The following is a 17,289-nucleotide window of genomic DNA, read 5'->3' as shown; positions in this document are numbered from 1 at the left end:
AATGTCCATCTGACTCTGGTTAAAACTGATTACCGGACAAAGTGAAGTGCGCTGTAAAACTACATTTCCCATAAAGCTCTGCGGTATGTGCTCTCTCTCCCTCTCTCTCTCTCTCTCTCTCTCTCTTTTTGTCCCCGGATGTAGCATCACATGAGTTGACTGTCAACATGCAAGATGGCCACGCATCACAGGCAGAATGCTGCTGGGCGGAGGAAAGTGCAGGTAAACGATGCGATTTGCGTTGTTGAAAAGTGTGTGGCAACGACGAAATCGGAGTCTTCGTCTTAAAGAAGCGCTTCGCCAACACCGGGAAGACAGAAAAAAGCTCCCCGGACGAGGCGGCGCGCTGCCGTCTGTCACGACTCGAGCTGGCTAACCGAGCTAGCTTAGCTTGACGTGAGGTGTTAGCGCCTCCCGCTAACGGCTGCGTCGAAACGACCTCGTGCTTTTGTAAACAACTCTCCAAGCTGCGCGTGAAACGCGTCACGAGATCGATACAAATCTCCCCGGTGATCGCGCGTGTTCGTCGGTGCTCGTCTCAGCTGTGGTTTCCAGCTGTTACGGTGTTGGCGAAGCGACGCTGCATCCGGGCTCCGTCTAATTGCTGGCGCGTGTCTCGGGGGGGGGGGGGTTCTCGTGCACGCTGCTGTCACGTGAACGCGCGTTGTGATTACTGAACGCGTGCGTTGTAAATATGAAACCGCGTTTAATTATTTCCCCCCGACACGTGTGTGTGTGTGTGTCTCCTCACGTCCCGACCGTGCAGGTGCACTTAAAGGAAAGTGGGTGGAGGAGGTGGAGGAGGGAGTCTGACCTCTGACCTCTGTGCTTCAGGTGTCGTACGTCATTAGAGATGAGGTGGAGAAGTACAACCGGAATGGGGTGAACGCTCTGCAGCTCGACCCCGCGCTGAACCGGCTCTTCACCGCTGGGAGGGACTCGATCATCCGGATATGGAGCGTCTACCAGCACAAAGTACACCTCCTCCTCCTCCTCCTCCTCCTCCTCTTCAAAGATATTTAAACTCATGGTCGACTCGTTTTATGGGCAGATGTCGTCACATACACTACTTTTTATATTTTTGTGATTTGATTATTATTATTTTTTTAAAAATGACATTTTCAGTATTTTACATATGTTCCAAAATGTACCAAATTTTTTTAAAAAGTATAAAACGGACTATCTCACAGCCACATTACACCTGGTGTTCAACCACGAAGAACAAACCATTATATAGTATATCCACAGGGGTGGATCACCCAAATATTGATCATCATGGTGCTCATTTCCAATTAGGGTAGATATCTAAACTATTATTAATTCTGTGATTAAGCGGCTCATAAGAAGCTCCTCTGGTCAGTTCATCTCTCCGTTCTCTAAAGATAACTTTCTCTTTTAACTTCTCATTCCTCTGTATGATCCTGCTTCCTGTTTTGGGGGCTGGTTCCTCCCACACAGACAGGTTAGCACCTTGTTGGTAATGTACCAAATATGTTTAAGTAAGCTCTGTTTCCAGGATGATGGTAATACAAGACAATATCCAACCAGGTATCGTGTACCGTTTTGCAGTCACATCACATGCGCTGCATCTCCTTGACATTTGTGATGGAGTCCAGTATTACCCACGAGGCATTTTAACTGAAACCGGGCGTGTCTGCACGCCTCGAGCTATCGATCACCATGATTACCAGGCTTCCCTGTAAATCGGTGTTCCAATATCTCTCCCCGATGGGACTTTAACACCCTCATAGTTTTGGGTATGATGTTCATTATAAAACATGGATGTCCCCCCTTCTATCCAGGTATCACTTTTTCTTAATGTTGTTTCCCCTGTTATTGCAGCAGGACCCCTACATTGCATCTATGGAGCATCACACAGACTGGGTCAATGACATAGTCCTCTGTTGCAATGGGAAAACATGTGAGTTTCAATCACTGGCAGACGCTTTTCCTCTTTTGTGCACGATAGCCTCCAATACGTTCTTTCACCTTCTGCTTTTTTGACTGCCGCTCTTCTTTTTTCAGTGATATCTGCTTCATCAGACACAACAGTCAAAGTATGGAACGCGCATAAAGGGTTTTGTATGTCGACGTTACGAACACACAAGGACTACGTGAAAGCTCTGGCCTACGCTAAGGACAAGGAGCTGGTGGCGTCAGCAGGTCTGGACCGGCAGATCTTCCTTTGGGATGTGAACACACTAACGGCACTCACTGCTTCCAACAACACCGTCACCAGTGAGTAAAGGTTTTACTCTGTGACAGTCGTGACCATTTCTGAACCTCTTCGCTCCAAAGGTTTTGATTAATGTGTAGTTTCGAGTAGCTGACGCGTGATAGTCTGTAACTTTGGACTCACTACAGTTTGTCTCCAACAGCGTCGTCACTCAGTGGGAACAAGGACTCGATCTACAGTCTGGCTATGAACCAGATGGGCACGGTCATTGTTTCTGGATCCACAGAAAAGGTTTGGGTTTTCACCAGTATCACACGTGTACAGACAAATAGAATATTACACCAGATTTTAAACAACACTTTGGTTATTTCACTTATCAAGTTAATATCTTCGCTGGGATATTCGGTTTTAGCCTGAAACCAGATTTAACAATATATCTGAATGACAGACGTGCAGTCAAATCCCCTGAATTATTAAATACTGTTTATGTCTCGGTTTGATTTCCTCATGTTGTTTAGACTACACAAAGAAGATCTGGGATTGGTGCGCGTGTTATTGCAGGTTGAATAAACATTTTGGATGTTAGGGAACTCTTCAGATTCATGAGTGTAAGGAAAATAATGCATACAAGTCATTACACTCATTCATTAGAAATTTCCTGTTAACACAAGATCAGTTTTATATAAAACATTTGCCTGTTGCATTTAATATGTAATCGTCTGTTCAGGATTATTTGAGTCCGCTGTAATCATTTTGCATAATTGTTACAGGTGTTTCCACTAATCTGCATTCATCTGTAAAAACACAGCTGGATGAAACTAACAGAAATGTCATATCATATTCACTTCTTCCACCATCTCAATACGCCTCCTACTTCCGCTGCGGTCTAAAGGCAGATGAGCGGAGAATTAGCGCCACCAAACAACCGTTTATCGCTTGGAAGCGCTTCACTTTCAATATTTGACCAACCGTATTAACATCATGGAGTTTGTTGCAAAGCCAAACACCACAGCCAAATAAACATCTCTTCTTCATGAGGTGTATGTGTAGTATTAGTCTATGACTAGTAGAGCCTGACCAACACTGGATATTTGTGGATGACAACGATTTTAGGTAGCAAAGACCCATTTTGTGTAATTAGCCCTCAAATGTGATTATCAAACATGTTGAACACTTGTGACACAGATATATAATGGAGGCAGCATATACTCCAATACCGAGGCCAGTAAAGTCAGGCTCTAATTATTAGGCTCAAACGACAATAGTGGCATGAAATGATCATAGAAATTTGACCTACAATATTATGCATATAAGTGTAGTAAAGAAGTGCCCGGCATCCTTCCCCTCGTACTTTCTCTCTTCAGGTCCTGAGAGTGTGGGATCCCCGAACATGTGCAAAACTGATGAAGCTAAAAGGTCACACCGACAACGTCAAGTCGTTGCTGCTCAACCGAGATGGCACTCAGGTGAGTGACGATCTCTCAAACGTGGCAGCTGTTAACCAGAAGTATTTTAATATCTAAACTTTTGCTGTCCTTTCCCACGCAGTGCCTATCGGGCAGCTCAGACGGGACCATTCGTCTTTGGTCCCTCGGCCAGCAGCGGTGTATCGCCACCTACCGGGTGCACGATGAAGGGGTTTGGGCCCTGCAGGTCAACGAGGCCTTCACGCACGTCTACTCAGGAGGCCGAGACAAGAAGATCTACTGCACTGACCTGCGTAACCCAGACATCCGCGTGCTCATCTGTGAGGAGAAAGCCCCGGTGCTCAAAGTAAGAAGTCACAACACTTTAATCTGGAGCAGGTTAATAAACCTGTAATTCTTTTTATAATAATACGTTTTCATTTTGAAGGTCTATTATTGAACAGTTCATGTCTTGTCTGTATACCGATTAGTAGGTGCTCTCTACTCTCCTACCGATACTCAATATAGATATTAGTAAATAGGAAAATTTGATAGCAATATATCGGCTGACGTTCTTTTTATAAATATGTATATATACAGGATATGTAAATACATTTTGTGATGAGTCCGCAGGTGATTATCAAACACTTTTGACAAAGCGATGTAATGGAGGCAGGATTTTTATAGTTTATCGTTCTTACTGTCCTCAGTGCACTGAATCATTAAACTGCACTGGGACTCAAAATATGTTTAACCAAACCATTCAAATTTGTTCTTGACGCTAAGCATCTTTTTCTGCATTATGTTGTCGGCCGTACTGATCCGTCTGTGATTGTTCAGGCTCGGCTTTAAACTGGCGTTTTCTGTCAATGCAGATGGAAGTTCTGGTACTTTATGTTTAGTCTTCTTTAATTTTATTCCCCGAAGTCTCGTCACATATGTGATTGTTTTATTTTTGGTTTCTCTTTGTCCGTTTTATGCTTTGTTAACAGTAACGGCACTTATTTTAAGAAAAGTTGTTGGTATTGTTGAATTAAAAGGTAAAAAGAAGTTTAAAAACCATTTCTGAGTAAAGTCCCAACATTCTCCTCAGTCATTCCTGTGCTCATCGCTAACCATTGGGAGTCACTCAACCTTTGTGCTTTCTTTCTCTTTCGGTCAGATGGAATTGGACAGATCTGCTGACCCACCTCCAGCAATCTGGGTCTCCACCACCAAGTCATCCGTTAATAAATGGGTAGGCATGCGTGACACCTCTGAGATCACCGGTCCGCTGTCAACATAATGAAGTCTCGAATGAAGCTCGTTCGCGGAGCCACGCCTAAAGCTATTGAGCCCTGATCCTCCTGCAACTCGTGTAAAATGTTAAACCAGCTTTGCGATCGTGTGGGTGATACACGAAAGATAATTGCATTTCATTAATCAGAGCTGGAGCTGCGACGGAGAGTGAGGAAGCGATTATTAAAATCCAAGGTGGTCTGTAATAATCATTATTCTCCCTCTGTGTGTCTGCGCGTGTGTGTGTGTGTGTGTGTGTGTGTGCGCGTGCGTGTGTGTGTAGTCTCTAAAGGGAATGCACAACTTCCGATCATCAGGGGAGTACGACAACGACTGCAGCACCCCTCTGACACCGCTGTGTACTCAGCCTGAACAAGTCATCAAGGGTAATCTTGGCCTTTTTATCTGAACACTACACGAGTCTCCAAATCACCTCCTCCAACATTTGTGTTGAGTAAAATGTGTTTACTGTGTCTGCAGGAGGTGCCAGTATTATCCAGTGCCACATTCTCAATGACAAGCGACACATACTCACCAAAGATACCAACAACAATGTGGCTTTTTGGGATGTCCTAAAGGTAAACTGCACCCTGCTTTTAAGATACTTCAAATATTTAATAACTGTGTTCAAATTGTAATTCCATCTGCTTTTATTTTGGACTCGGCAGAGGGATTATTTTACCCTCATTAAATCCTTTTTTTGTTTTTTTAAACAGGAACTTTAGTGTTCAGCATGCTGAATGTTGTTTGTTGGTTGTGCGCACTAATTTTCCACTTAGCCATTAAAAAATAAAAGCTGCAAATGCAATCCGTCATTAGCAGCATTGCAAGCGAATTAATCCCCATGGCAACCCCAGGAAATCCCCTCTGCTCCAGCATACAGTCTCTTCAGATGGTCACTGGAAGGATTTATAATGAATTAAACCCCTGTTGTGCAGAGATTAATGCCAGTTAGCTCTTATAGAATTTTTGTATGTGATATTAGTGTTAATGAGAGTGAGTTGGACTCTGATTGGCTGTTTGTTGCTTGGTGTTAGCTGCAGTCAGTCTCACCTGTGGTCAGAGAGCCGTGTTCAGTTTGCTGGCTAAGCTCTGTAGAAACTGTCAGCATTCAGCTTCCTCAAACAGTATTTGAATATATCTACGATGTACAGACTTAAGCTCACTGCTGACTACCGAGAGGAACTTCATATGCTTTCATGTTGATCACTTTATTACTTTTTGGAAAGTAATAAAGTGTGTTCATTGTTTAATTCCTTCAGTGATGATAATTCCTCTCCTTTGTAGACCACCTACTGACCAATTAATAGCATTAAAGGACGATGAGTAATTGTGCCTGTGTGAACTCTCTGTAAAGTTCTGTGGATCAAAGTCGAGTCTCTGTGTCCCGACCCGACCCGACCCTCCATGTTGGGCAACACTCCTGAGCTACATAGTCTGCCATGTCGTGTCGGGTCGTTTGCAGAAGAAGAGCCATCACTCGGACTGTCAGCGGACCGATTGGTCTGATGTTTGTGGGCCTTTTGGTTGAGGTGGATACGAGATGACAGAAGGACTGAAGGAACCTTTATGTTCTTTGGAAAGTTCTCACACATTAGTCTTTTGGTGGAAACACAGCGACGGTTATTTGGTGTAATTGGCCTGAATGTCCTGATCAATCACTGCAGACTTAAAGAAAACTCTGAAGACACTCCTGCTGGTCTCTGTGCTTTGAATTGACCTTGTTTTTTTGTTTTTTTTACCTCCAGGCTTGCAAAGGTGAAGACTTGGGGAAAGTGGAATTTGATGAAGAGATTAAAAAACGCTTCAAGATGGTCTACGTGCCAAATTGGTTTTCTGTGGATCTGAAAACGGGGGTGAGCTGCAAACCAGGAAATGAAGGAGCTTTTCATTGGCTGTTACAGTTGAGACTTTTTCCCACTCAGAGGTTCTTCTGTCGTTTGGTTCGTGCATCTGATACTTGTGGTTTGTTTTTTTCAATAGATGCTCACCATCACTCTGGATGAGAGCGACTGCTTCGCTGCCTGGGTGTCCGCAAAGGACGCCGGCTTTTCCAGCTCTGATGGATCCGACCCAAAGTGTAAGATAACACATTTTATATGTAAGTACGTTTTAAATAACGCCGAGCTAAACCTCTAATGTAACGAGTCCGCCTGTTTCTCCTTGTAGTGAACCTGGGTGGACTCCTGCTCCAGGCTCTGCTGGAGTTCTGGCCCAGGACTCGCATCAACCCCATGGATGAGGAGGAGAACGAGGTGAACCACGGTAAAGAGACTCTCTGTCCATTCTCTGGATTATTCTCCTAAAATGATCAAACGTCCGATCCATCGGGGAACGGCATTCAGGCGTGTCGTTTTTCCGCTTGTCTTTTTATCCACTCAGCCCCGTCATGAGTTGGCTGCACGCCTTGCTGACGTCGGTAAACGCTGTCACTCAGTTTGTCTCATAGTAGGATTATGTTTCTCGTGTCCACAGTGAACGGAGAGCAGGAGACCCGGGTCCAGAAAGGAAATGGATACTTCCAGGTGCCACCGCACACGCCCGTCATCTTCGGGGAGGCGGGAGGCCGAACTCTTTTTAGGTACGGTCTCTCTAACTCAATGTGTCCGAGAAGATCAAATGTAAATGTGGGAAGCTGCTGTGGGCCCCGTGACATCATCTTGTATCATCAGAAATGTTAAGTCGACTCATTGATTGCACCTCTGCGTCGTCTCTGATGTTGTGTTTCCATACTGCAGGTTGCTTTGTAGAGATTCAGGAGGAGAGACTGAGTCCATGCTGCTGAACGAGACAGTCCCTCAGTGGGTTATTGATATAACTGTAGATGTAAGTATTACTGCTGGGTTTTTTTAATGTTTTGCACATAGATGATCTACTTATTTGCATTTCTCAAATCCCTCCTTCACTTCACACCTTCCACTTTGTCTCCCTTCTTCCCTTTTCTTTTATCTTCTCTCACTTGCATCACATACTAACTTTATATAATTAGAAGGCTCAAGTGCTCGTGTGTATTTCGCTCAGAGAAGCCAACAAAATACTTCATTGTAAATGTGGCCTGGACAGTTTGAATCCCGTCCACAATGTGTTTTACCAAACCACTGGTTTAGAAGCTTGTAGGAAGGAAATCATGATTTCTGGTGTTGTGAAGGGTTACAAAGAGAAAAACAAGTCCTGCATTTAGTTTGGAGATTTAAACGAGCAGCCAAAGTGTTTTTACTTCCAAGTTTGTATGACAAAGTGTCTCACGGTGATGAGTAGTTCCTTGAGTTAAATATAGGTTTAAAAGCTGAGATGTTGATAATTGATTACTACGTTAAGTTCGGGTATTTCAGTAAGTCAGCCAGACGGCTCCGTACCAGGACCGACGCTGACACGGCGAAATGGAATTCAGTTTATTTATACCTGTGACATGTCAGGTGTTAATGAGCAATTGAACAGTAAAGATATAAAACATGCATCGTCATACGTTCAGGAAGCATCAGCTCACCAGTAATTATCCCTCTAAATATCCCGTTTACTATATACTGTAGTAGATAAGACACTAAGGTCAGCCAAATAGCATGTTTTAGAAACTCTGCATTTAATTACAATCAGAAGAACTCATCGAAGTGCATTTTGTGTTTATTAGCTACTTTTATTGTAACGATATGAAAAATAAGAAATCTTTGAAAACTTTAGGTTTCTTCAGGTTTTATCATTGTTTTTCCAAGAAAGAACCATTTTTTTTAAATTTTTAAATGATTTGATTGACATGTTTGATCCTCCTTCTTCTGTTCCAGAAAAATATGCCCAAATTCAACAAAATCCCGTTCTACCTCCAGCCGCATTCTTCCTCTGGTGCAAAAACTCTAAAAAAGTGAGTTTGTGATTTTAGTACGAGCTGTACCGACATGAATTCAACCGACCCGGTCAGAGCTGACGGTTCTACCTCCTGTGTGTTGTGCAGAGACCGACTCTCGGCCAGCGACATGCTCCAGGTGAGGAAGGTGATGGAGCACGTTTACGAGAAGATCATCAACCTGGACAACGAGTCTCAGACCACCAGCTCCTCGGCCAACGACAAACCCGGGGAGCAGGAGAAGGAGGAGGACATGGCCATGCTAGCCGAAGAGAAGATCGAGCTCATGTGTCAAGACCAGGTGGGCACGCTGACGCTTTTCTTTCCTGAACGTGTCCAGTTTCAACTCCTGTAGAGGCATCAGCATGCAGGTAGCAGAACTTCCTTTCATTAACCTTGTTGTCCTTTTTAATCTTTCGACCAGGTTCTAGATCCCAACATGGACCTGCGAACAGTTAAACATTTTATCTGGAAGAGCGGAGGGGACTTGACGCTTCACTATAGGCAGAAGTCCACGTGAAAGTCGGCATTTTTAAAAACAAACAAACCCAGAACTCTTTGTCATTTGCCAATCACCACCCACCTCTGACATGTAGTACCCTAAACCCTATTGTGTGGTCAAGACTCGCAGTATCAATGAGAATCCAGTAACAAGTGTGAGGACGTGGCTCATGGTGTATCATAGGGAACTAAGCAGAACAGGCCGGCGCAGCCAACAGTCACCTGGAGATAAGTGGTCCCTATTGTTTTTGTTTTTTTACAGTTTGAAGAATGGACGTTCATGTTTTCTCCAACAGGTCGGAACAACCTTTCATTTTTTTTATTTTATTTTTTAGATCGTTTGGCTGCTGTTTTTCTTTCCTTCTGATTGGCATTTTATTTTGAAGCGACCGAAGTTACAGTACGTGTCTGAGTGCGTGCGTGCGTGCGCACATGGATGTAGTAGACTGTTCTAGTACATTCCAGAAACTGTCCTCGTTCTTTGAACACTCCTCACCTGTCTCAGCAGCTCCACCAGTGTAGGAGTACACCTGATCTCCGGGTAGCGTCACAGTCCCTCAAAAAACTCTTCATCCGTTCTGTTGTCGACATCTTAACTTGAACTTAACCTCGGCTTCGACATCTAATTATGGCAGAGCTTGAACCTCATCGACAGAAGCACTTGTCTTTGATTTTTAGCTGTGCTCTTCTCAATGGAATGAATGTCCTTTTTTTTTTCTTTTTTTTTGTAAATATGTGTACAACATTGTTGATTTAAATGACTTTCTTTTTGTTTTGCAGCAGTTTTATTCTGTTCTTGTACAGTTTACTTAAAAAAAACGATAGTTATTTTTCCAGAACCCTAGAGCACATTCATGATCATGAAGGTAACTTTAACTTGGATATTAAGCATTTGTTGTGTCCACTGCAACTTGGAAATTGCAGTTTAAAAATGTTGGTAGTCGCCCAAGTCATCTCTGCAATTGGAAAATTATATATAAGGTATATATCTTTAATAACTCATGCTTACATGCTCTGTGTTTGGCTCGGGAGCAGTGACTGGTGACAGTGAGGGCTGCTCCTAATGTATATTTCATTTAGATTCAATAGGAGTGCAATGGAACATAAATAAAACTTAAAGGGGAATCTCATCCGATCGAACACATGAACATTCAACCACTGTGGGAAATTCACCAAAGTGAAATAAAACGCTAACACCTACTTCTCTCTTGGTGTGCAGCACCAAGCAGAAAGGATCTTTTCTTTGTTAATTTTGCCACGAGTGTGTGTGTGTGTGCGTGTGTGTGCAACGCCATCGAGTGAGATCTAATTGGCCAAAACCAGGATGTGTACCGTAATTAGGCCATAACACTGCAATATCCCTTGTTGTAATAATTTGTGAAATATGTATATTTTAGGCATTCAGAGAAATAAATTGGAATGGTTTAACAAAGACAGATTTATGGGGATTATAAATGGATGTTTCTTGAGTTGTAATGTGTTCAGATGATGAGTGTGAAACAAGAAAAACAAGGGACTTCTTTTTTTTTAAGTGATATGATTGTTTAACCATCAACGATTCACCCATTTCACATTCATCAAAAGACTCTGCACTCATTCCTAATAAAACATACAATTCATTGATAAAATATCTGCAAAAATACTTTTCCTTATTTTACACAGTAGCACCTACTTTGACAATAAGAAGCCCCCTAAAAAGACCGAGTATTACTACGTCACCAGACTTGTCGAATGCTTTTCTTTTAGATTTACATAATGGACATGTTGCCTGTTGCATAGATACCACAAATTACAAGGTGAAAATAGTGTTGAATAAACTGGGGGCAGAAAGCTAACTATACAACAGTAAAAATGTCTCACAAGCTAATGATCTAAAAAATAAATCTAATCAAAGACAGTGTTGAAAACGTACTGACCTCCCAGATTCTGGTGTAAAAACACGTACTAACGCTTTTAATTCAGCACAAATGGGACAAATATTTCCCTCATTACACAGCAACACAAGCCCTTTAAAATCCAACACAGGACGTCGATTTAAAGTGCCCCGCATCCTCTGATGTGGGTAATCATTATTCAAACAATGCGTCTCTAAAACATAACAGATGCAACAGTGCATCCTGGAAAGACTTAAATTTAAACAGCTTCAAAAACTGATAGTGTTATGAATATGAAGGTGCAGCTGTGCTTTGCAGTAGTAAATGTGTGTTTCTCTTTGGAAGTTTTCAAGTCATTCTCACCTTAGTGTGTCAGAAGCAAAGTTTCATTACCCGTATAATCTAATTTTAAACCAAGCGAGGAAAAATGTTTTGAACATTTTGACCTCTTTTGGCTGACAAATAAGCAATAACTAAAAATTCTCACCTACAAAACAAATAGGAAGTTCCTACAGAGTGCGTATCCATTCTTCTTCTATGTTAATGCTGTAGCTGGTGCCCGCAGTGTAATTAATATGACATATAAAACTGGACAGGGCAGAGTTTCCCACGGTCTATTCCGCATTTCCTATTTAACAGTGGTTCTCAACTGGTGACCAGAACGAGGATCTCAGGGCCGTTCATGGCTGTAAGGCTGCTGCTCGCAGCTTTAGTTCTCTTTGCTGCAATTATAATCTGGAAACCCTGTTCGCATTAGTGTTCTCATCCTGAGGGGCGGACCAAAGTGACCGTTGTCAGTGGTTAAGTTCCATGACATTGAAGTCTAGTGACTTTTATTTTGAAGTTCATTTCAGCTGCTGGACTTTTATTCTGAAGGACTTGCCTTTCCCACAACAGTGTGTGTCAAGCAGCAGTTTGCTGCCAGCCATGTCATCACAGCAACAACCACATCAGGTGTCAGCTCTGACTTCAGCATTTATAAGCACGTTTAGGATTAAATAAGTCTGACTTTACTTCTTTTAGTTCAACTTAGACTCACTAGTTTAAATATGTTTAGAAACCATAAATACCTGCCTTTTTAGTTCATTGTTTTTTTTAGCACATCTTTTGGGGTTATTTCATGTTTTTAACAATACATGAAGACATTGTAAATTACTCAACTTTTTTTTTGAATGAAATAAATTTGAGTGGCTCAAAAATGTAAGTCACTTGATGACTAAGTGAAAATGTGGGTCTGGAGGCCGGACTGGTTGAGAACCACTGCTATATAATGTGTCTTTAAAAACCTCCAGTGATTGTCAGCTTCACTTCTGCATGTTTGCACTTCCTGCATGACCTGATGAAAGCTTACTCAGAATGTAAATCCTCCTCCTCCTCCTCCTCCTCCTCCTCGTCATCGTGCTCACGGTCACACTGGTGCTGAGCCACATCTGGAGGCTCTGCAGACTCCTCCACTGAGCCTAGTGCGTCCTCCACGGCGTCAGAAGGACAGTCGTCAGCGGTCGGCTCACCGGACGCAGCGGATGGGATGAGGTCGACGGGAGACAGGCGGGGAAGGTCTTCATCTGGGACACAAGGCTCAGAAGGAGGGTCAGAGGACTCCACGGGAAGAGACGACGCACACAGAGGTGGACTTTGGCTCTCGCCAGACTCCATGAGACAGCTTTGTCGGTCTGTGGACTCGGTGAGAGATGGTTCAGCTGGTGGGGCGCCTGAATCGGACCAAGTTTCCATGGACGCGAGAGAGGCGGTGAGGTCCTGTGGCTCACTCTGGATGTCTGCTGCTGGTGAGAGCAGGACGCTGTCCTCCAGCTCCTCTGCAGCAACAGAGGAGGTTGACAGAGCTGCATTAACACAAAACATATTTATCTTCCAAATTATTTCCCTTTGCCAGATATATTCATGAAAGAAGCTGCGATGACTCGTGAACTTACCAATACCAGATATTTCACCGTCCTTCTCCTCATGCATGGTCAGTGAGGTGTTGGTCATGTCGATGGAGGACATGGACAGATCCAGCCTGTCCACCAAGTCTGCAGTGTCGTGGCTCATCGCTGCCACTTCAGAGTCAGAAAAGCCTGAAAAAAACCAGACATGTTGATAAGACTGTCATGAACACGGCGAGCAGAAGGTCCTCATCCTCTTCAATCACTGCACACAGTGTCCGAACTGACCGGGGTCCATGACTCTCTGGATGGGTGGAGGACGAGGATCTTCCTGCAGGCTGATCTTCTCCACATCTAACAAGTCTTCACTGTAACTCGAAGGTGCCATCAGAGGCGCCTGGAAACAAACAGATAGAGATGAACGCTGAAGATGAGCTGCTCAGCAGAGCTTCTGTTGAGGATATTCATTGTGGAGAAATCATGGGAATTTTGCAAAAAATAGCAAGCTCCCACAAAAAGGGCAGATGTGGCTTGAATTTGCGTTTATTATTGCGATTTCCTGGTGCGAGTGGTTAATAATGCAACTGCTGCGAGAAACACACGATCACTATCCTCAATCAATGTTTTAAGATGCTATAAATTCTATCCAGCTACGAAAAAGCCTCGTTAAGACAGAAGTACCGAGTCTCGTTGCTATGGAGATGTTACACGATCTCGTCTTTTTTGCTTTGGTGTAAACTAGCAAGGTTTCAGGATGTTGCAAGACTGGAGAACTACGAGTAGCTGCAAGTTTGAAGTTAGGCGTTGCAACACGAAGGGTAACATCTACCTCTGTGTATCCGTGTGTAGGCAACTCTGGAGAGGGCAACTGTGGAGAGGGCAACTCTGGAGAGGGCAACTGTGGAGAGAGCAGGTCTGGAGAGAGCAGCTCTGGAGGGAGCAGCTCTGGAGGGGGCAGCTCCTCAGGAACAGGGGTCGGAGGCTTCACCGTCGATACGTCAGGATTTGCAGGGATTCGGTGCAGGTAGCCGTAACCGATGCCGCAACCCAAACTAAGAACAAACATTTTGAAATGCTGCAAGACCAACTATAACGCCATTGATGAACGGCTCGCAAACTCAATAACATAAAATGAAGTTAAAGCTTGCATGTCATTGCTTAAATAAACTTTGTACAACAGTAAAAACATCAAGTTACTTTGAATGAACAGGTTCCATCTATCTGCACGTATCTTTCTAACTAAAACCACTAACTAACCAACACAGCCTGAACAGTCCTGCAGTATGACTGAGTGAAATGCATAATACCTGCCCTCTCCTCCCCAAGCTCCGTTTGGAGTAACCACCACTTCTCTGCAGACATCGGTTTGGATGCAGTACACCAGCAGCTTCAGGGGCTTCCCTTCATGGGCCTCAATCAGCGAGAAGAAGTCTTCTGACTGCAAATCACAAACTCTGAATTAACCACGGATCGTTCATGGAGGTGCAGCCCTTAAGCGTTTACTTGCTCGTGTGCAAGTAATACACCACACGTGATCAAAACTTTCGATTGATGTAAGCAGCGATGCATCATTTTGAAGTGACTCTTACGTCTTGCAACACCTGATCTGCTCCAACTATGTAGTCCGTGTGGGGTTGCAGCCCAGCCAGTGCAGCCGGCGAGCTGGCTTCCACATCCTAAACACAAAAAGATCAGCGGTACAATGAGTATATGTCTGATGTCACACTCAAGACCGATGGTTTTTCTTTTTCATCGTTCTTGATGCTGCAGCTCACCAACACGTGCCAAACGTTCTCACTGGCCCCTTGGTAGCTGCAGAAGCGAACGCTGGCCCCCAGCAGACCCTGCCCTCCCCACATGTTGCTGGGCACCACCTCCAGCTCACGAACCCGGGTGGTTTTGGTGCTGTACACCTCCATCTTTACGGCCCTCTCCACGTTGGCTTTCAGGATCTCCTTTAACAGCTCATTTTCCTCATTCTGACATACAAGAAAGTCAGGACACAGAAAATGTTAAATATTACAACAACAAAGCACGTTAACATTCTCACATCCCTCTGGTTTAGTTATCGGCGGGTAATGACCGGTGAATTAAATTCATATTATTCTAACTGTGAATAAACTTACCAGTCTTTTGTAGTCCAGAGACAAAATGAAGTCAAAGAAAGGCTGCAGTCCGGCCATCTCTGCAGGGGAATTTGGCTGCACCTGTTAAAACCAACACTGGAGGCTTGATATAACTTCAACACCATCTATAAAGTAGTCGTACTATAAAGAGTTCATATAGAGACTCACAGTTAAATATACAATCACATAAAGCAGTGAAGAGCAGCAAAATACCAAAAAAATACCCAAAAAAGCGTGAACCTCTCCATTTTTGTCATCTTTTGATTAATCTTTTGATAATTGAATCACATTCATTCTGTCTGTAAAAGGTCAAAGTGACCCGAGAACATTCACCTCCTCAAACTTCACGGGTTTGATTTGTTAAATGACCACGTGTTGGGAGCTGAACGAGCTCGCCGTAGTTTGTTTTTTTTACACGCTTTAATTCAAGTGTATCACTGGGGGGGTAATCAGGTAAACAAGGTAAACAAGGTAAACAGGTAAACAGGTAAACAGAGCCTGTATCCGGCTCGACCGGTCGGCCTGCCGCGGCTCGTTGTTAGCTCTGTTAGCATTCAGCAACATGTCGCGGTAACGAGCGGCCGCTCGTTCACAGGAGGCGCAAATACTTCTCTTACGCCGTGCACGTGGTACCCGTACGTCCCTCCTTCGGACACTTCTGAACTCTGAGATAAACCCATGTTTGTCAGGGACTCTTCGATATTGTTGTCATCAGAAAATAACGAAGTGAGAATGATTACGGTTGACGCGTCGCGGCCATCTTGTCCGCAGCCCAAAACAATCGAGCGTCGCTCCTGTCAATCACGACCGAGCGGGTACGGCGCACGCGCGCATATTATTCGCTGCAATAATAATGTTTATCCAAATTTTTAGCGTTCGTGTCATTATCATACATGGTTTCAGAGCTACTTCATGTTTCAGTGTCGATATTACATTCATATTTACTATTAATTGTGGAGTACTTTGTACCTGCTGTTTTGTATGTATGTATGTATTTATTTATTTACTTTATTAATCCCGGAGGGGACATTTTTTTCGCTACAGCAGCATACAGAAGCAATAAGATAATAATAGAATAAAATAATAGAATAGAATAGAATAATAGAAAAGCAATAAAATAGCACAAAATTGAACTAATATATTATTATTATTATTATTATTATTATTATTATTATTATTATTATTATTATTATTCCCAATGATAATTGATGGGAAAAAAAGATTTGTCTCTTCCTCTTGTTTGCATTGTGGCTCCGAAAAGTCTCTTCTGTTTTTTTCTCTTATTTGCAAGTGATTCCTTTTTGTTTTACTTTCCGCATCTAATTGCCGACTCATCTTGTGACCTACAACCAACTCAGTATTATCATATGAAAGCAGATACAAAGGGAATGGGAGTGACTGTCAACTGTTTGTCACACTGTATAACAGCTGCCCTACGGAGGAGTGACGTGGAGCACTTCTGGACACCTCTCTTTGAGGGTGCATGTATTTGCTCCTTCTTGCAAGAATAAATGTCCGATATGTTTGATTTTGATCCAAGCCTCTGAGTAATTTTTTCCAACAATAAGAATACTTTTATTACTTTTATTACTTTCCCCACAATGGTGAAATCGGTTATATTGTTAGAGAATGTTTGTAAAGGTAATACAAAATAGCAGATGTGTGATAGTACATTAACACAACCACAAGAAGAAAGCTTCTTTTTTTTACAGCAGACATTCAGACGTGTCCGAGCATACAAAGCACAGATGTAATTCACAACCCTGCAAACAACTCAGTTTCTTTCATGTCTGTTACTGGGTATTATTTATACAGACTAACTGAAATGCTTTAGGGAGACCCTTGATGGTGTTAAGTCATATTAATGTGAAAAGTTACACCTCTGCTTTTCCTGTATTAAAGACTAACAAGACAAAAGCTAAACTTGGCATATGACTGGACCATTTATGACCATCTTTTGCAGGACTGTACCTAGTTACATCCTGGAAATCAAACTGAATCTATGAATTGTTGTGTTTTATATATAAAGCCAGAGTTACCCTGGGCTCAGCACTCAGAGAATCATACCCCACTGTCATTACATTTGTTACGACCGGCTCGAAAGTCACAACATAAGGAGGGACACGACACCACGTTAGATGCAAAATCAAAGGTGACAATTTATTCTGATCTGGTCTGATGACAGGAAGGTGAAAGAGAGCTAG

General features: G+C 43.0%; 2 protein-coding genes across 4 annotated transcripts; one reads left to right on the top strand and one right to left on the bottom strand.

The window, feature by feature from the left end:
- The first annotated feature begins 145 nt into the window (after positions 1 to 145).
- LOC138628401 (WD repeat-containing protein 48) lies at positions 146 to 9,237 on the top strand. 2 transcript variants are annotated; one of them, XM_069711432.1, is made up of 18 exons: positions 146 to 222; positions 835 to 975; positions 1,846 to 1,921; positions 2,026 to 2,238; positions 2,379 to 2,467; positions 3,541 to 3,642; positions 3,725 to 3,949; positions 4,745 to 4,819; positions 5,144 to 5,246; positions 5,341 to 5,438; positions 6,609 to 6,716; positions 6,844 to 6,940; positions 7,030 to 7,125; positions 7,336 to 7,441; positions 7,599 to 7,686; positions 8,640 to 8,716; positions 8,807 to 8,999; positions 9,123 to 9,237. In XM_069711432.1, the coding sequence occupies exons 1-18, from the start codon at positions 175 to 177 to the stop codon at positions 9,216 to 9,218; spliced, it is 2,031 nt and encodes a 676-aa protein (XP_069567533.1). In that variant the 5' UTR covers positions 146 to 174; the 3' UTR covers positions 9,219 to 9,237. The 2 variants fall into 2 exon arrangements, with proteins under 2 accessions (XP_069567533.1, XP_069567532.1); XM_069711431.1 differs by having other exon boundaries at positions 1,843 to 1,921.
- A 1,479-nt stretch (positions 9,238 to 10,716) lies between these two features.
- On the bottom strand, positions 10,717 to 15,865 carry gorasp1a (golgi reassembly stacking protein 1a). 2 transcript variants are annotated; one of them, XM_069711433.1, is made up of 9 exons: positions 15,703 to 15,865; positions 15,086 to 15,166; positions 14,735 to 14,938; positions 14,549 to 14,635; positions 14,267 to 14,397; positions 13,789 to 14,011; positions 13,248 to 13,356; positions 13,008 to 13,151; positions 10,717 to 12,917 (listed from the first exon to the last, which is right to left on the bottom strand). In XM_069711433.1, the coding sequence occupies exons 1-9, from the start codon at positions 15,763 to 15,765 to the stop codon at positions 12,421 to 12,423; spliced, it is 1,539 nt and encodes a 512-aa protein (XP_069567534.1). In that variant the 5' UTR covers positions 15,766 to 15,865; the 3' UTR covers positions 10,717 to 12,420. The 2 variants fall into 2 exon arrangements, with proteins under 2 accessions (XP_069567534.1, XP_069567535.1); XM_069711434.1 differs by having other exon boundaries at positions 10,717 to 12,890.
- Between the last annotated feature and the right edge of the window lie 1,424 nt (positions 15,866 to 17,289).

The sequence above is a fragment of the Brachyistius frenatus genome, unplaced genomic scaffold (assembly GCF_029030835.1).
Source record: "Brachyistius frenatus isolate BFR_SWC_R1_liver_20210118 unplaced genomic scaffold, ASM2903083v1 Contig_99, whole genome shotgun sequence".
Classification (NCBI taxonomy): Eukaryota; Metazoa; Chordata; class Actinopteri; family Embiotocidae; genus Brachyistius; species Brachyistius frenatus.
The sequence above is the reverse complement of the archived record's forward strand: the minus strand, read 5'-3'. Positions and strand labels throughout refer to the sequence as shown.

Excerpts from the sequence above, each read along its gene's own strand:
- LOC138628401 (XM_069711431.1), top strand. The coding sequence starts at position 175 with ATGGCCACGCATCACAGGCAGAATGCTGCTGGGCGGAGGAAAGTGCAG. Across the intron at positions 976-1,842 it reads GGAGCGTCTACCAGCACAAA|CAGGACCCCTACATTGCATC; the intron begins GTACACCTCCTC and ends CTGTTATTGCAG. Across the intron at positions 4,820-5,143 it reads AGTCATCCGTTAATAAATGG|TCTCTAAAGGGAATGCACAA; the intron begins GTAGGCATGCGT and ends GTGTGTGTGTAG.
- gorasp1a (XM_069711433.1), bottom strand. The coding sequence starts at position 15,765 with ATGGGTTTATCTCAGAGTTCAGAAGTGTCCGAAGGAGGGACGTACGGG. Across the intron at positions 15,167-15,702 it reads ACGGGTACCACGTGCACGGC|GTGCAGCCAAATTCCCCTGC; the intron begins GTAAGAGAAGTA and ends TGGTTTTAACAG. Across the intron at positions 13,357-13,788 it reads CTACACACGGATACACAGAG|GCGCCTCTGATGGCACCTTC; the intron begins GTAGATGTTACC and ends GTTTGTTTCCAG.